This window comes from Parambassis ranga, chromosome 19 (genome assembly GCF_900634625.1).
Source record: "Parambassis ranga chromosome 19, fParRan2.1, whole genome shotgun sequence".
NCBI lineage: Eukaryota > Metazoa > Chordata > Actinopteri > Ambassidae > Parambassis > Parambassis ranga.
Window position 1 is genome coordinate 21,023,047 of NC_041039.1, and position 18,818 is coordinate 21,041,864.

Below are 18,818 nucleotides of genomic sequence, written 5' to 3' on the forward strand. Positions count from 1 at the left end.
CTTGTTATAAATATTATATTCCCTTCATATTATAATCAATAATTGATTTATTTACTATTTAATCTTCAAAGGTTATGATACTGGATCCCGCTCAGGGCTCTTTGGGAGGATCATCTGTGGGATGTTATCCATTTAGGCTGTCGTTATATTTCGTTGTTGTCATTGGCATATTTTCATTCTCTGGCTCCACCAGTCCTGCTCTGTTTACTCTGTGTCTTCATATTTGTGTGAACAGTAGAAGTCTCCCGTGTCTGCATGCTGTCGGAACACAAAGGATCAGAGACTTTGGAAGCAGATTCTGTGTAGACCAGCAGCAGAGCAGCAGCTACCTGCCACACTGTCAGGACGACTGACGGCTCTTTGGTCAATAGATTTTATCTGTAACGGGCTGATCAGTAAACTGAACTGCTCTTCAGTTTAGCTTCTTTGTATTGACATCTGTACGTAGCTTCTCTTTTATTTATTTACAGAATAAAGTCTCATGCCCTCACTTACAATAATAACTGTGTCTACATCAAAGAGCTTACCTTAGTGAATTCCTGCTACACTTTTTTAGCCACTAGGCACTAGGGTTGTTATACCGGCGGGGCACACAGGTAGCGACGGTATCCATTTTAATACCGTCAATAGAAAAATGCAATCCACTTATATAGAAGATAAGATAAGAGCTATGACCTGGTCCCTTAGAAGAACACTGCTGAACGGTGTAGGTACAAGCCAACAGTTTGGTGCCGTCTGAGCCTACATTTATAACTTTAATTGTTTCCATTAGAAAAACTTGGCAGCGGAAAACGTGACCAGCAGGTTTTCAGTGCACGGTGCACGGTGCACGGCACAGCACGGTATTTACGTTTACCGGGGTAAAATGTGGAGGGCGTTTGACGGTATCAAAATTTGGATACCGCCAACCCTACTAGGCACCTAATATTTGAGTCAAGATATGCCGAGATTTGCCCCATCTGCTGTACCTCTGAATTATATCTATATATATATATATATATAATCAAATCACATGTTATTCATGCTGTTCTGTGCTAGCAAGCAAGCGACATTATAACTTGTGTAAGTTTGAATTGATTTAAATGTTATTCCATCAAACCACCAAAACACTGCAGGAGAGACAGGGTTTATTAAAGTGTTGCATTATATTATTAACCCTGCATACCGTAGGCAGCTTTCCTGGCACTTTGAGGCTCGGAACAACCGCTAAAGTTACACATACTGCACATTTTTTTCCTCCACTTTACCTCTTGATGTTGACCTGCGCCCACGTAGCCCAGCCACAGCTGAAGAGCAGCCAACAGATAGGGTGCCTTGTTACTATGCTCATTATGTTAACTTGTGTGTCCTACATTGTATTTTCCTCTCCTACTTTACAGTCCTCAGTCTTTTCTACAAAAAAAAAAACTAAGAATGTTTGACTCAGTTCATTTGTAATCATTAAATCCAAATAAATCACATCTTTTGAAACATATTTTGTGTCCCCTAAATAGCCTCCCAAAATCCTCCCCATCTCAAGCAGCTTTTCCGTGTGCCCACAATGAATCTTATTTGCTGCGAATGCACAAACTGCGGTGTGAAAGCTAATTTTTGTGTCAGTGCAGGCAGTTTTGTAATGAGCCTAAGCATTGTTCACTCTTCTACATGCTTTCCCCCATCACACGGCTCCATTCCACTGCCATTCCTGTTTATGCAAATGCAAAATATTTTCATTATCTTAGCAATAAGACGTTTAATAGGCACTCTACTCCTCAGCCCGGTGAAGAGTGGCTATAATTAGAGTCAGTCAGGGTCGGTGCTGAGGCAGGAGGCCAAAACGTCACTGCTGATTTGAATGTGGACAAGTGTCGAACAAGCAGTGATATGATTTGCGTAGAGCTATCAGGAAATGTTCCTGCAAGTGGCCTGGGTAATTACCCTGGATTTATTCTCAAAGTATAATGAATGCTGAAGATTGAAGTGACTGCGACTGTGAGGCAAGCATATCAAGAGGGGTTGTAGGAATACTGATGCATGCTGCATCACTCGAGATATCAGTTTACTGATACTCTGCTTTGTAGCCACATTTTTGAATGTCAGATTTGTGTGTTTTATTGTGAAACCCAAAGGCATGAGCTCTACAGTTTTCCAAGTCCTTGACCTGAATTCATATCAAATTTGGTTTGGCATACTAAACAGCTTGAAAAATACTGTAGGAACTTTAAAAACAGATTTTCAAACCGTGCCCCCTCGGGATGGAGTGAAGAGTAACGTTGTGTACACCTGTACTCGTAGCTCTGTGAGTCGATGTATAAGTAGTGCATAGGCAGAGTGCTAAAATGTTACAGAAGTAAGTTTAACTGAGTATATTGTTTACTATAGAGTTACTACAGAATTCATCCTCTGGTGACCACAACTTTCTGCAGGCTGGTGGTGCTGAAAAAAAATGACTAAATCTAAAATGTTTCAACCTTTGGGGACTACAACTATCTTTCTTCTCATTGTAGTCAAGGCAAACATGCTAAACCTTAAAGAATTCATCCTCTGGGGAACACAAATATTACCCTTGTCCTTTGTTGCTTGAGGATACATTACCAAACTTTATAGGATTCATCCTGTTTGTTCCTGAATTGTGTGTTTGCTGTTGGTGCTTGCAAAGAGGTTTTTGATATTCTTGATCCTCTGGGGACTATAAATGCCTGCCACTGGTCATGTTTAAGGAAAAGTTATGAAGCCTGTTAAGCTCATCCTCTCTGTACCACAAATGTCCTCTCACTGGTGTTACTAGTATAGAAATATTACAAAACCTGATAGGATTCATCCTCTGGGGACTACAAAGGTCTGCTTGCTGCTGGTCCTTGTATAAAAGGGTTACCAAAGTTGATAAGATTCATCCACTGAGGACCACAAATATCTGCCTGCTGCATGGATAAGGAAAAGTTGCAATGTTCATAGGAGTCCTTCTCTGAGGACCATAAATGTCAACTTACCGGTAGTGCCTGTATAGAAAAATGACAAAAGGTGATATGATTCATCCTCTGGAGAGCACAAATGTCTGTCTGCTGATGATGCCATAAAGGAAATTTGAGGGTGTTGCTAAATTTAATAGGATTCATCCAGTGGGGACCACAAACACCTGTATTAAACATCAATCCATGCAACAATTGCTGAGATATTTCAGTCTGGACCAAAGTGGCAGCTTGTTGGGCTGACAGCGGCACCACCTGTTTACTGCAGCCATCCTTATGCAGGGACAATAATGAGGGCCCTAATTCATCACAGAGAACAATATACTCCACATCTGTTCGACTTGTAAACAGAAGTGATTAAACGCAGTTTTTTGCAGATTCAGTGGGGGCAAAGATTTAAGTAAAACTGAGGGTTTACCGGCCGAGACTACAGCAGATTTCTGCAACAAAACACAAGAGCACCTTTATAAATAATCTAGATGACAACCAGTGTATTCACTCATGTTACTGATAGTAGACATATTTTTCTGCACTAGCCCTCTGTAGCCGTGTGGTGAAAAGTAAACTGGCTTGTTAATATTTTTCCATTGAAAGTAATGAGCGCTGGTTGGCTGCAAGGTCTTTCACTGCATTGCTGGTTTAAAGGTTTTTAAAATAAACTGATATTTTCAAATGCTACTGGAGGACAAATGGATTCTCTAATCTAAAGTATGATAGTCTGAAGTGTACTGGATGCCTCTTAAGTGTGTTGTGTTGGCAAAAGGTTTTGTGCGTAGTAAATCACTCAACCACATACTCATCATTTCAGCACGCTAACAAATGTTAGCATAGCAGCACTATAAAACACACTTCTCTCTTCAAATAGCACCAGAACTCATTTTGTCACCATATGATGCGTTGGAGTCGTATTTATGGTGTTGATGAAAGGCCCGCTGGGTTTCTCTTTCACAGTAGCACCGTGCTTTTGTGGGTAGAAGATGATGCCGGTAAAGTGTTTATGTTGTGAGACAAGTGCCACAACTACTAACAGGTGTGAGCTGTTCAGTGGAGTGTTTTTCTGCCACTTGGACGTTTCCAAGTTTTCTGGGTGGGATAATGTTTTCTGTCACTGTTGCCACCAGCAGTTTTAATTTTATAGCTTTCTGTAAAAGAAAGTTGAAAGCATGCATAATGTAATGTTTCACTAATCGAATGCTTCCACATGACAGGATTGTAGCAGAAGTGCTGTGGGCAAGTGCTGGGGGTTTGGCAGCAGGTAGTCCATGCCAGTAATGTCAGTAATGCTTGTGTTAGCCTCAGTCATTACTGGCACCATGTTGTTTGTAGTCTGCCAGCAGCACTGCTGAGCGACTGCCCCGGTGCTGCCACTCCCACCTCATCCTCTCTGTGCCGCTTGAGATGCTCTTCATTTTACTAGGTCACACTGAATCCAGAGATGCAGAAGCTGCCTGGCAACATAAAAGTGCTGTGATGTAATACGCAAAATGATGCTTTGTGTATCAGCAGTTGGGGGTCTTTTGGTCATAGACTGGCTTCTAGCCTATGGCCCCTGACTAAGGGAGATTGATAAAGACGTTGGTGGGAGAAGAAGAAGCAGGGGGATGAGCTAAAGGAGAAAGTAGATTATGCAAGCTGCAGTTTGGGATAAAAACCAGAATCCTGTTGTATACAGAAAAGAGAAAAATCCACTTTGATGTGTAGCTTTTCCCAGTAGCCTATGTTGACTACACCTTCTAGCCTAATTGTAAAAGCCTTGTGATGAAGCAACACTTTAATGTGACTTAAACGCTCACTGAAAAGTAAATGTGTCTGGCACAAAAGACATTAGCATTAAAGCTATTGTAACAGCTCTTGCTTATCATGCAGCCAAGCTGACATGTGAAATAAGAGATCCAATAATAACCCTCTTTACAGTGATTTCTTTATAACAGTAGGCTTTAGAGAACAGACTACTATAATACATATACAGTATGCCTGCTTTATCTAATCAAACAAGGGGCATTTCTGAATGCTTTTCAGCCTGAGTGGGAGTTGGGACTGGAGTGAAGAGAGAGATGGACGGAGAGGAAATCAAATGAAAGAGGCTGTTTGTATTTGTGATGTGTGCTGGATGTGGGTAGGTGGTAGTGGATGGCTGTGAAACCTGAACAAGGGAGGGTGGCAGCAGCAGCGTGAAGCTGAACCAAATGTGTCACTGCTTCATGCTCACCAGGCCAAGGAAGGAATTTACTGGCAGCAGCAGCCTGCTAGGAATTCAGCAGGATGACTGACTGTGTGTGTGTGTCAGTGTGCGTATGACTTTGTGTGTTTGTAGTGGTCAGATTGTATTCCATCTCTTTACCCCCTGGCCAGATATAAGACCATGCTAGCATGCTGGCACTCCCCGCTTCTTGTTACAGACAGGAAGGAGCGTGCAGTGGATGCAGCATTCACTCACATTCACATGCTTGGAAGGGAACAAAAGTAATGAAGCCAAGGCGGTGACCTCGTTGGACACAGGTAAAAAACAAGCTGTGAGCTTTTCTGTTTGCTGCTTTTCATTGTGCTGAGGAAGCTCCCTGCATCTTTTCATAGTTTTGTTTTTGCAGTGCCAGCGGTAGAACAAGGTGGAGTTGGACTCTAAAGTTACAGCAGCAGCACTATTCTCCACCAGCAGAGCAGCACAAATTTCACAGATGTTTCCTGGACTGTTTTGTTTTTTTTGTTTTTTTAAAGTTGAAATGCTCAGTGAGGTTTCTCTGGCTGTGGGTCATATGTTGGCAAATATGACCTTGGGTGTATGTTTAGCACAGTATAGTAAAACTAGTGTGAATTGCATGTGCTTAACTTGCATGCATGTTCATAGATTAATGTCGGGTTTACATTGAAAATCATTGCCTGTTTTTGTAAAAATATTTGCAGTATCAGGAGCATCTTTGGGCTTTCAATAATCTGATTGAAACAGCCTGCTGATTTTCAGCAGGCCTCTCTGCAGCCCGCTGAAAATCAGCAGTGATCATGTTTTAACCTACTTTTGTGCTGCGGCCAAATCAAGGCCCCTCTTGCAGCTGTGATAGTACGAGTCAATTAGGTGATGTTTATTTAACCATTAGGCCATGCACCAAAGCGCTACTTGGCAGTGATGTGCATTTGTGTGTCTAGCCTGCATGTCCTTCTGCTGTTGATGTTTTTGTGTGTTGTCCTGGAAGAGGGTCATGTTGAAAAGAAATACCTAATAAAGAAGAAAGTCTCCATTTTAGGGGTTGTAAAATGCTTGTGAATGCAGGTGTAACAGCTGTCGGTTATGGATTATTATTGATGTGTGTATGACACATATGTCATACATCACACTCAACAAAAAACTGTAAATGCTGGTGTCATTTCATGCAGCATGTACACACACACACACACACACACACACACTCAATCACGTACATTGTTAAAACATGCACAGGGTGCTCTGAATGGGAATGACCTTGCTGTGTTTCCCTATACTGCACCGGCAGCACTCCTCCCAGCCCTCCCTCGCCACACTTCAAACGCATTTCATCTGGAAAATCCCTTTAAATAGACATGACCTTTGACTGAGAGAACACCCACTCATCACATCATTTTCAAACCACTCTGTCTGCTGCACATCTGTTAAAACACAGGCAGGGCGTGCAGCAATGGCAAATGATACAAAGGATACAGTCCTGCTATTTATTAGTGATCAGAGCACGGTCTAAAGAAGGTGGGGCTTTATGGTTTGTGGATGTGGATGGTTTCAGTCAGTCCACCTTCAGCGAAAGGAAGGGCCACATGTAGAAATTAAACAAGATTAAGATGTTAACAGGAAAACGAGTTCAGTGTCTGACTAAAAAAGTACTGGCAGAGTTACTCAGCCTCAGAAGGACATTGATTACAGAGATGTGCCAACTCATTTTGGCACGATGATGGTGAGGAAACAGCTTAAATTAGGCTTTAATTTGATTTCAGAACTGTGACTAATAAACATTATTGGTTAATTTGTTTCTGATTAGCCCTATAACTTTTTCTAATTTGAGGCTGAAAACATCAGTCACAGTTTTCCCAGACATTATTGATCGCAAACTTAGATTTTTAGTATTTTTTATACAAAAAAAAAAAAATCAGTTGATAGATGTGTTTGTGGACAACAGGTTTCATCTTAGGTTGTAATTTACTTGGCTACAAGGGCGAGCAGGAGTGAAGTAAGTGGAGTTTCCTAAGAACCAGAGTGACACCCATGTCATGTGACATAACAGGTGCAGTCTGTCAGTTAAAGGGAGCTCATGTATGTGTGATCTTGTGTGTTTGCATGAGAGGTGGGTCGTGTTGTGCGAGTCCTTTCATAGACGGCCAAGTGTTTGCGTAACCCTGGAGGTTTACCGCCTGTCCTTCATAAATGTCACATGGACATGGACGGAGGGCGAAAAGAGGCGCTGAGCATACCAGCTGACAGCAGGTCAACGGTCAAGATTGTCTAGTAAGCGAAAGGTTCAGTTTAATTCCCTGATGTCAATCCTGGCTTTCGCAGAGGCACGCAGTCTGCCTCAGCTGCAGGGGTGCCGTTTTATTAAATGAAGACCAAAAGAAGACAAGAAAATCCAAGTGCCAAACCACCATGAAAGGCAGAGTGGTCCTAGAATATTTGATTTTGTAGTAATGAGCCATGTTGCCTGATGTTTGCATGGCAGGGATCCAGTACTTGCACATGGTAGATATTTTGTCTCATTGTCTGAAACGAAAAAGGAGACGACTGCAGAGATGACCGCACAATGTGTCTGAACATATCCGTCAGATAGAGGAGGCGCTTGATTAAAGCATAGCTTCCCTGGTGGGATCAGTGCTGCAGAATGTGCCACAGTAATACAGAAATAAAACGATGTATAATATACAGTTTGAATCTGAGCTCAGCTGATTGGTACAATCAGGGTCTTTTGCTGATTGCATCTGAGAAAATGTTTCAGAAGCAGATGGAGCTGAGTCTGTCTTTGAAAATTTGGCTTTAGAATTGAAATTGATGCTGATGGCGGAAGGGAGGCCTCATCACGGTGTTTGATTTGTTGGGTTTAGACAGTGCATGGTGTCATCTGCTGTAGCTGGACAAGATCTTTAGGAATGACAGGCAGTGCAAGTAAAAAAAAAACTGTGACAAACTCAGGTTTGACACATACAACCTTATAATTTTAACATCACCACAAACTTTGTATGCCATTGGGATGTGTAGGAGTGTATTTTCTGTTGGTCGTACACAGGCTTGTGGGAGCTCTCAGAGGTGATTTTTAAAGCTTTTTCACACTGGTCCAAAAACCCACTGACCTGTTTTGGAATCAGCTTTATTGTGGCTTTGAATAACCTGCATATATGAGCTAATCTCAGTCTAAAAGGTCATCAAACTGCAGCTCTCATTGATTTTAATACACAGCATGCTTCTTTTAATGCCATTACATCTCTTGAGCAGCAAAGCTATTTGCCATTTTAACTTAATTTGAACTGGATTGGAACTTAAACCAGTGTAAATGGTGGACTAACATTAAAAAGTATTTTTTTTTTAACTGATGGAGAACAAAGACAGCACTAACCCTTATTAATATTTGCATGCTGCGCCGTCCCTGATAAGACCAATCTTCCAGATCTGTCCTACCTCCTGCCACCCTGCAGGTAAACAGCACACCTTACATGGAAAGCTGTGTGCACAGTGTCAGCATCAAGGAGGCTATTTTAATCAGCGGGTGTTGGGCTTTTTTGAGACATAGCTCTTTTAATGATATGTCTGTTATGTAAGTCTCCCATGGCTGGAGAGCTGCTATAACTGGGGAGGAAAGTGCCTCCGCTGTCGTTGGAGGTGAGAGTTTAAGGGGTTACAGAAATATTTGTATGAAGTGAGTACATTTGTTGCGAATACGCTGTTAGCCGGTGATGTGTTTCAGGTACCCTTTTAGTTCAGGGACATGATGTGAGATGTAGAACACAATAAAAGACTGGGCAGAGGCTTTAGAGAGGTTTCTCACCTGGCACACTTCATGGACTAGATTTCATCCCACCCTAACCTTGCATTATAGGCCACTATATGTGCGATTTATATGTATATCCAGTTGAAATGAATAAGAAAAAAATCCACAGATTAGCAAAATGACCCAGATATGTAAGATACTTTGTAAAGGGTCTTTTATTTCCAGTGTTAAAGGGCTTTGTTAAAAGGCTGCTATATAAAGCTTTTAGCACCGGTTTCATCATTTTTCTTTTGGAGCTCAGGTCATGGCTGCATGCCTTCTTATGAAATGACACCATCGCATCTATTATGCCTTGTACTATTTCGAACCTCGTCGCAGAATGAAATCACAGCTGCTGATAAACAACCTCTCAGGACACTTACACGCTGTTCCCATTCATATTCTGTGAGCAATCTGACGTGGATTTATCAGTTTTGTAAGAGAAGGTGCTTCATGTATTAGGCAGGAAATAGATGGGCCTCTGTGTGACTGTGCGCGCGATCAATGTGAGGTGACTGTGTCCTCGGCTTTCTGTAATATGTCTGGAAATGAGGGTGAGAGTTAATAGGTTTTAACATGATGCATTTCATTTCATAAGATCACTATGAATTTTGCATGCACCTGGTACTTCTTACACTTCTGTGTGAATGAGAAATGGTTTTACACCTGTCATCACTGCAAGATGACGTTCACTAAATCCTGTTGATCAGTAGTTTGTAAATCATATTATCTAAGACTTGGCTTTTCACACTCGAACAGATTATTTGTCAGTGTTGCAACTTATCTGGAAGCAGATATGCAACTCACCTGCATTGATCAGTAAAACGAGCGCTGACATGTCGCCTCATCCTTTTAGTACCTGCTGTCATATTTGTTGCAGCTCTGCCAGACGATCATCTCAGTCATAATTCTTGGCTCAGAGGCCTGTCCGGACAATCTGTTTACTATTTTCATGCCACTACTGATTGATTATAATTCAGTCTTCTTTCCACCATTATTAATTCTTAGACTCCGTTCGCCTGTGTTGTTCCTTGTGGTGAAACAAAGCGTATATATATCCCCTGAGAGGTGCTACTATGTAGAGAGCAGAATGTTTTTGTCCTCTAAGACGCACTTCTCTGGCAGCATGACTAACACCATCCCCGACATTGTGCTGCTTTCCTCCTCTGTTGATTCGGTTCCTTATGCTCTTCAGTACCCCTGTTTATATATTTAAATCTTTCCTTATGGCCAGCTGTTGAACACACGTGCCAATGTGAGGAGGATCCCCTGTAGGCTACTGTGCCTGCTCCATCGAGGCATTTTAGAAACTAAAAATTCATCACATGGTGTTCTTGATTATTAACTAACGACCAAACACACAGCCCGCAGCTGCTGATAATGCTTCGAGGTATGCTGCCAGCTGTAGGCGGGAAGACCAAACTCTGCCAAACTAGAACAGAGAATTCAATTAATTCAAGTCTAGCTAAAAATGCCTAAAAAGCTGTTGCAGTAAGAAATAGTTCACAAGAGCCACAATGCAAATACAAGCCTTTGTATTTTCAATAGAAATTTCTAGATGTTGACTGCAAGAAAGGTGAGGAAACACAGTAACAGACCTGGGTATGAGTAAAAGTGCCTGAAGGCGGTGCAGGGCGACCAGTTTCATGTGACAAGTTGAATTTGGGTCTCGTGCTGTGAGCTAATAACGGTATTGTGAGTCCCTGTTACGGAGCCTGCAGCTGCCATGTCATCAGGTCTCCTGGGAAACCTTGTTCCCTTGTAGGTTTTGATCTTCTGCTACATCAAGCAGGAATCTGTACAGCATGAGTAATGCGAGCTGCTAGTGAATGGAAAGCAGTGTTACTACATATTGATTGTATTCAGAGCCTGGAAAGGGTTCTGATTCTTTACACACATACACACACAGGCTTTGTTTGCAAAGTGTGTGGGGTGTTTCAGCTTCTGTTGGTGACTACTAAGCAGCTGCTCGAGTACATTAGCACTTTTCTTTTTGTTGTTTTATGCTACTATTGGCAAACTGCTCAGCTGTACTTACAAAATATTTTTCTGTACAATTTGTTAAATTAAAGATGGACGAATTCTTCACGACATTACTCAATGACCAGTTTTAAAGCTCAGTGGATCTAGCTGTCATCCATAAATAGGGGAAAAGGGGGTGGAGGTTAAGACATGTGGGTTACATTTGTTAGGCTGCATATGAAGACATCCACCTGTCACTGAGTTTAATTGAAATATCAACCATATAAAATAAAAAAACATCTGCAGAGAAGCTGAGAGTAACTTAAATCAGTGAGTGTGTGTGTAATGGACAAGCATGTCTGCTGTGTGGAGGTTTTTAAAGTGTGAAAATCTGCAAATATAGTTGAGCACTGGCTTTGTTTCAACACTACAATTTTAATTATCCAGTTTAACAAGCTAATTTCACTACAGGAAAGTCTCTGTAATTACAGGGCTGCACTCAGCTGTCAGCCTTTTTTTGTTCTTGTTCTGTTTTAGACGTATTATTATTATTGTGAACAAACTGTGATAGGTAAAGAGATATGAGATGTAATTAGTCCACTTTAAAAGATGCTTTTTTTTTTTGTTTGTAGAAGTAGCCATTTCTCTGTTCGAAACACTCGTTTAACTCGATAATCTCTGTGGTCATTGACTTGCAGAGGGCAGCATAAACATGCCACAACAATCGTTATGATCCATCTACTGAAAAACATTTCAGGTCATGATTCATTGGGAACCACTTCTCTTTTCACCCACACACACACACCGTGACCCTCCATGCCACCCTGTGTTGTTTACCCAGTCGAATGCTTTTACACTCTGGCTGAGGGCTTAGAATGACTGAGTGAGTGAGTCTATAACTGATGGAGGCCCAGGCTTGCACTGTCCAGCATTTGTGCTGAGAGTGTCACTTTGGTCAACACAGGCTCGTGCAGGATGGGTTGGGTGGGGTTTAGTGGGTGGGTCAGGGGTCCTGCAGTCACCCCTCACATTCTACACAGGGCTGGGAAAGTCAGGGACAGAAGGGCCCATCAGGGTGGAGAGGCCGGACAGAGCTTCTAAAGCCCGCTGCTCCTCTGGGGAATGATCAGCTTGTGTGCGTCGGACTTTTGAACACAGTGGGTGTGAAAATCCAGGGTGATGCCGTTTACAGTGTTTACAGTACAACCACGGTTGCTAATTTTGGTCTCCTCTTTCTCCTCCACCCCCCCCCCCCCCCCCCCCCCCCCCCTCTGTCACCTCAGCCATAACCAGAGGACCACAACATTTCGCCATCCAGTGACCGGACAGATCTCTCCAGAGAACGTGGATTATTTCCTGCAAGAACAGTGAGTTTTTTTTCCTCCACATCCTCATCCATACATAAAAGAAAACTCAGCTGCTGAAATAAAGAATTTATCTGATGTCTGATACTTCAGGCTGTATTTATGTTCTCCAGCTGTTTTGAAATCAACACTAAAACTGGCATGGCACAGGGTGAATGCTATGCTTTTTGTATTTTATCACTTCTTTAAAAGGATGAAAAAATACTGGATTTAAAAGAAAATCCTCCCCTGCTGTTGTTGTGTTACATGATTTGTGCGTGTGTGTTGTTACAGAGTGCTGACAGTGACATCTTTTATCATTACGGACAGCGCAGAAGTTTTTTTATATATAGGTTTGATGAAAAGTTCAGTATTGTTTTAAGAGGTGTTTCTTTCATTTCAACCTGAGCGTCTTTAATGTTAAGACATGAAAGGAGATGTTTGAAATGTTGATGATGTTTATTTCAAGGACACGTTGAAGGAATCTCTCTGCGGTGACGCTACAGTAAGAATGACTTTGAATGAATATTACTCTATTCTTCTGTCTGGCTGATAGTGAAGCCAGGTGCAGCCGAGTGTTCTTCAAGTTGTAGCTATATTTCTTTTCATTTTCTTGCTGAAAGTCGGAGAAGAAGATCGAGCTGGTGCTTGTAAGATCCCAAAAATCACACAAATCCATCATGCTAAGCTTCAGGCGGTGTGCTTAGTACAGGTACTGGTAGTTATGGTTGTTTTTTTTAGGTTTGATATTAGCGTGTGGGAATAAAACTGAGAAGCGGCCGTTCCTAACAAACGCAGGGGAGATCGTCTTGCAGCATGCTAACATAAGGAAGCTCTTCAGCTGCTTCTTGTGTTTCCCTTCGTCAATCGATTGATCTGATTAGTAGAAGTTAGCCTGACTGGCAGGTGTTTTATCCAGTAACAGTTTGAATGTGCCTCTTGCTTCCAAACTGTTTCCTGAAACATCCTCAGATGGTTCTGAGGGTGCAAACCATGTTGTCAGGGGGTGAAATTAGCTTAGCATAACAAACACTATCCGTTTTATAAACCAACAGGGGAGGCAGAGGTACCCACACCTCCCTGTCTCCAGCAACGCCCTCCAGCTCATCCTGGGTGGGATCACTAACTGATGCTGCAACAAACTTAACACAGGGAAACATCAGCTTTGTTTCCAAAACGTTAAAATTTTCCTCAACTAGGCAATGTTTGTGTGCAATTAAATGTAAATACAGTAGCAAAAATGCAAAAAAATGAACTTCCAGTGTAAGCAAACATCAGCTCTTAGGGCACCGATGTTTACCTTTATTTTTTTGACTTATCAGTGTTGGTCTCCCTGGAGTAAACGAACCAGAGTGCTTCCTCACAGCTGTTTAAGAGACGGTTTGTATTGCACTCTAAGGACTTTGTTTGGGCAAAGATTTCCTGCCAGCGACTGAATCCCACACCACGACTTTTACAACAGTGGCGGGAATCTCTGAGGTCTCGCAAGAGATTGGACTCTCTTTTCATTTGCCTGCTGGTAATGTAGGCCAATGAGACAAGTAAATACGGATGAAAATGTGTGAGCTACCGAGAACTTTTAGTCATGTAATCTACAAAAAAGAGGGCTTTTTCGGAAGTAGAATGTCTTTGTCAGAAACATGAGATGTATTTATTGTTACTGGCATTTGCTTTGGTTGTTGCTTGTTCATGTGTTATCGATTGATTTTCTGTTGTATGCTGCAGTCTGTCCTCCTTTCCTTCAGTCTGTATCACAATGCTTACACAATCAGGATATCAAGTTAAATTTGTATAAAACAACAGTGAAATTCCTTTGCAGGAATTGCATTGTGCAGTTTTTAAGATTTCAAACTAATCATCTAGGCTAAAGTTAGTCTAATGCTGCTGGTTTTCAATTCACGTTCCAAATTATTAATAAAGGTGTCCCACAAAGATCAATACCAGGGCCCCTGTGTAAGCCAGTTTGCTTACACCATATACATATACTTATATTTTCTCTTTTTTTTGTAGGGAGGTTGACAAATACTAAGATATCAGGACTAACTAACTAACGACTAACTACTTTAATTATCTACTTTATTAGCTACGTTCAGACTGCAGGCTAAAGTGACATCAGACATTAACATAAACAAAGCCACAGAAGCACACATTGTGTGACGTCGTGTCCTCTTCTGCGCATGCGGGTCACTTCAGGGCCGCGGTCGGTTCACACAGGAGAGTGGTAGCAGTCGCATATTTGCGTGTAGCAAGTTGTTGCTTTAATTTCCTTGAATTAGAATATACAGTCCAGTGTTCACTTATAAATTTAACATGCAGAAGTTGCTTATATACTTATATAATTTTATTTTAGCAGGCCTTTAAATGTAATACTGACTGCTGGCATGGTGATGTATTATTGGATGTCACTACACAGTGGTCTGCTTTCTTTCTTGGACACATCATATTCAGTCAGTTAATTCAGAGAAGAGCAGTTAATGGAGCTTTTGTAGCTGCTAATCTAAAGAAGGAACACATTAAAACATAATGAAGATTCAGGCACAATTTCTATTTTCATTTTTCCTTTCGCTGTCACCATCTCACTGGTTTCCATTTCCTGTTCACTCTATTTCTATCAGTCCCACCCAATCATTTTTCCCCTCCTATTTTACCTTCCCTCATATTGTTTTTAGCCATTTCCTGTATCTCTCATTTTCTTTATAACTGTATCTTATATTTTATTGTTCTGAAGTCACGTTCCGTGTTCTTTTCTTTACACTTGAGGGACGGTAGATGGTGGTCCTAGAACAAATTGAAAACTCAAGAATTTAGTATAATTTTTGGAGAAACAATACCGGCTTGTATTATGTTTTACTTTTAGTATTCAAAGTGAATCCTATTATTTTGAGGGTTAACAATGACAGACACCTGTGTCTGCAGACACTGAGCGCCCTTTACATGACTTCTTTTGTTTTTCTTTTGTGAATGCACTCTCTCTCTCTCTCTCGCTCCCTCCCTCTCTCCATGATTTCCCTTGTCTCTGTTTTCTTTTGTCTCTCTTTTCTCCACTTCCTATTCATTGTCTTATTCTCCCCTCTCTCTCTTTCCTGCTTCTCTCCATTCGACTGTAGATGTCAGAGGACCAGGTTGCATTTTTCCTCAGTCTGTTCTGATGGATCTGTCTTATTAGCAGCCGCGTAGGAGTGGAGCAGGCCTGTCCAAACCCCTATGATAATGTGTCAGTGCAACACACACTGTCCTGGTGTGTGTATCTGTGTTGCTATGAAAATAGACAGGGCAGGGGTATGTGTGTGTGTCCACAGGTGTGGGGAAGTTTAAATGTTTTGTAGTGCAGTGTATTAATGTACTAATTCATTCAAAGATGTTCTTGCTGTGTGAGGGACAGATGGGCCATCAACTAAAGCACCGTCTTCATGATTGCAGTGAAGAAAGTACTTGAGGGTAATGGATTACATCTATAGACCAGTTAAACCCAGGTATGAATATTGGGAGCAGAGTTAGGTATCTAGTTTCTTGAGAAGCAACAAGCTGCTTGTAATTGCATTTTTTAAATGTTTAAAATCATACTTTGATTACACCTGCAGAAGACAGAGTCCTTGGAAAGTATAAAACGCCAACTCTCCAACATGATTAATATTTCAAGTCGATATTAAAAGTAATGGTTCAATCATTTTCTAAAATCTTGTTTTTCTATTTCACACTGAGATCATACTGTGTAGACCCAAAGCTAATGCCACAGGAAGTAGAATCAGAAGGACATAATTAGCTTCAAATACAGTCATGTGAAAAAATTAGGACACCCTTTGAAAGCATGTGGTTTTTTGTAACATTTTTAATAAATGGTTATTTAATCTCCGTTTCAACAATACAGAGAGATTAAAGTAATCAAACTAAACAATGAAAACTGAAGAAAAGTCTTTTCAAGATCTTCTGTAAATGTCATTCTACAAAAATGCCTATTCTAACTGAGGAAAAAGATAGGACACCCTCACATGTATTCCCTCTTAAATTGGCTCAGATCTCACACAGGTATATCACACCAGGTGCACATAATTAGTAGATCGTTACTCTGCATGTTGAATGAGGCTTGCCCTATTTAAACCTCAGACATTTAGTTTGGTGTGCTCCTGACTGTTGAAGTGAGAGTGAGCACCATGGTGAGAGCAAAAGAGCTGTCAGAGGACTTCAGAAAAAAGATTGTAGCAGCCTATGAGTCTGGGAAGGGATTTAAAAAGATCTCAAAAGATTTTGAAATCAGCCATTCCACTGTCCGGAAGATAGTCTACAAGTGGAGGGCTTTCAAAACAACTGCCAACATGCCCAGGACTGGTCGCCCCAGCAAGTTCACCCCAAGAGCAGACCGCAAGATGCTAAAAGAGGTCTCCAAAAACCCTAAAGTGTCATCTCGAGAACTACAGCAGGCTCTGGCTACTGTTGATGTAGAAGTACATGCCTCTACAATCAGAAAGAGACTGTACAACTTTAACTTGCATGGGAGGTGTGCAAGGAGGAAACCTTTGCTTTCCAAGAGAAACATCAAGGCCAGACTGACATTTGCCAGAGATAAAGTTGACAAAGACCAGGACTTCTGGAATAATGTGCTTTGGACAGATGAGTGCAAAATTGAATTATTTGGACACAACAGCAGAGGACATGTTTGGCGTAAACCAAATACAGCATTCCAAGAAAAGAACCTCATACCAACTGTGAAGCATGGAGGTGGAAGTGTCATGGTTTGGGGCTGCTTTGCTGCAGCAGGACCTGGTCAGCTCACCATCATAGAATCCACCATGAATTCTACTGTGTATCAGAAGGTGCTTGAAGAACATGTGAGACCATCAGTTAGAAAATTAAAGCTGAAGCGGAACTGGACCATGCAACATGACAATGACCCAAAACATACTAGTCAATCAACCAAAGATTGGCTGAAAAAGAAGAAATGGAGAGTCCTGGAATGGCCAAGTCAAAGTCCAGATTTGAATCCCATTGAGATGCTGTGGGGTGACTTGAAAAGGGCTGTACGTGCAAGAAACCCCTCAAACATCTCACAGCTGAAAAAGTTCTGCATTGAGGAGTGGGGTAAAATTTCCTCAGACCGATGTCGGAGACTGGTAGATGGCTACAAGAACCGTCTCACTGCAGTTATTTCAGCCAAAGGAGGTAACACTCGCTATTAGGGGCAAGGGTGTCCTATCTTTTTCCTCAGTTAGAATAGGCATTTTTGTAGAATGACATTTACAGAAGATCTTGAAAAGACTTTTCTTCAGTTTTCATTGTTTAGTTTGATTACTTTAATCTCTCTGTATTGTTGAAACGGAGATTAAATAACCATTTATTAAAAATGTTACAAAAAACCACATGCTTTCAAAGGGTGTCCTAATTTTTTCACATGACTGTAGTATGTAGAAGCATTTAAAGTTGGTCTTATGTGCTGCTATGAGCAGGTACTTCCTGGATTGTTGTGCAAAAAACGTGATTGTCAGATGGATGTGTATCTTGATGAAATACTTCTGACACATTGCTGAACTCTAGAGGTACACGGAAACACATTTGTTTTGGCTGGGTTTGCAGTCTCGTAGCCAGTGAGCTAACATGCTAAATCCTCAGATTTCTGTGTAAATAGGTCTGTTGTCATGTCTGGCTTTCCACACTAACAAACGTACTGAAATACTGATTCACTTTAAACCTGTCAGAGTCCAGGATAATCTAATATAATAATGTCTTCCTTGATATACCTCAGTGCCAACTCACTGCAGTTTTATTGCATGATAATGATACAACTATTAGTTACCTGTTGGGTCACAAAGTTCCTGCATTTGCAACACATTGTCCACCACAGACAATACAATTACTATAAATGTATGTAGGAGGAGGCTGGGATTATACCCACCTACTGTTAACCCTAATTATCCAATTGCCATTGCAGCACCAGCAGCAATTTAAGGAAAGACCTGTGTTTCCTATGCAGCAACAGCCACTGTGCTATTTAAGGCTTTAAATAACCCTGGATGAAGCACTTGTGTTTCTCATCGAGGCCAAATCTTTCTTTGTGGACTTATTCGTTCAGGGGTTATCGTGGATTAAAGTGGCTAAAGTGTCAGGACTTCACAGCTTGTAGGACCACCTTATCAGCTCTTATTTTGGCAGCAGGAGAGATGGGACGACTTCCTCAGTTGCTGCTGCTGCTGCTCCTGCTGCTGTCTCACAGTATCTGAAGTGTGTCTAAGTCTATTTGTTCCTCGTCTGTCTGACTTTCTTCTTGAAAACCTGGAAATTTGTATCGTGCAGCTAGTGGAACTTTACAGTTGTTTGCCAGATATACTTGAAGAAATGTCAGTTTTTGGTGTCTCATATTTATTTGATGTCTTCCCAGCATGGTTTGTTAATCCAGAAACTTGCACAGCTTGTTACACAGAATGATAAAAAAACTCTCCTCCTGTGCCTGCCATCCATTTTAAAAACAAAAACATATGTTCAAAAAAGATTATTCTCATCTAAACAGAACAGAAACTTAGATAAATATAATTCCTGGCTGCTTCTGCCATGTTATTGGGATTCCTCTAATCCCTCCCCTTCTCTTCTTCTTCTTCTCT

General features: G+C 41.3%; 1 protein-coding gene across 9 annotated transcripts in view; it reads left to right on the forward strand.

The window, feature by feature from the left end:
- The window catches only part of LOC114452343 (pleckstrin homology domain-containing family A member 7-like), a 96,118-nt gene that overhangs the window by 37,475 nt on the left and 39,825 nt on the right, over positions 1-18,818 (forward strand). For 7 of the 9 annotated variants that reach the window (XM_028431602.1, XM_028431603.1, XM_028431607.1 and 4 more), the window contains one exon: positions 12,169-12,252. In XM_028431602.1, coding sequence (XP_028287403.1) covers positions 12,169-12,252 — 84 coding nt within the window. Of the gene's footprint in view, positions 1-8,587; positions 8,592-11,909; positions 12,043-12,168; positions 12,253-18,818 lie in introns of those variants that run through there. The other 2 variants (XM_028431610.1, XM_028431609.1) reach the window with 2 other exon arrangements.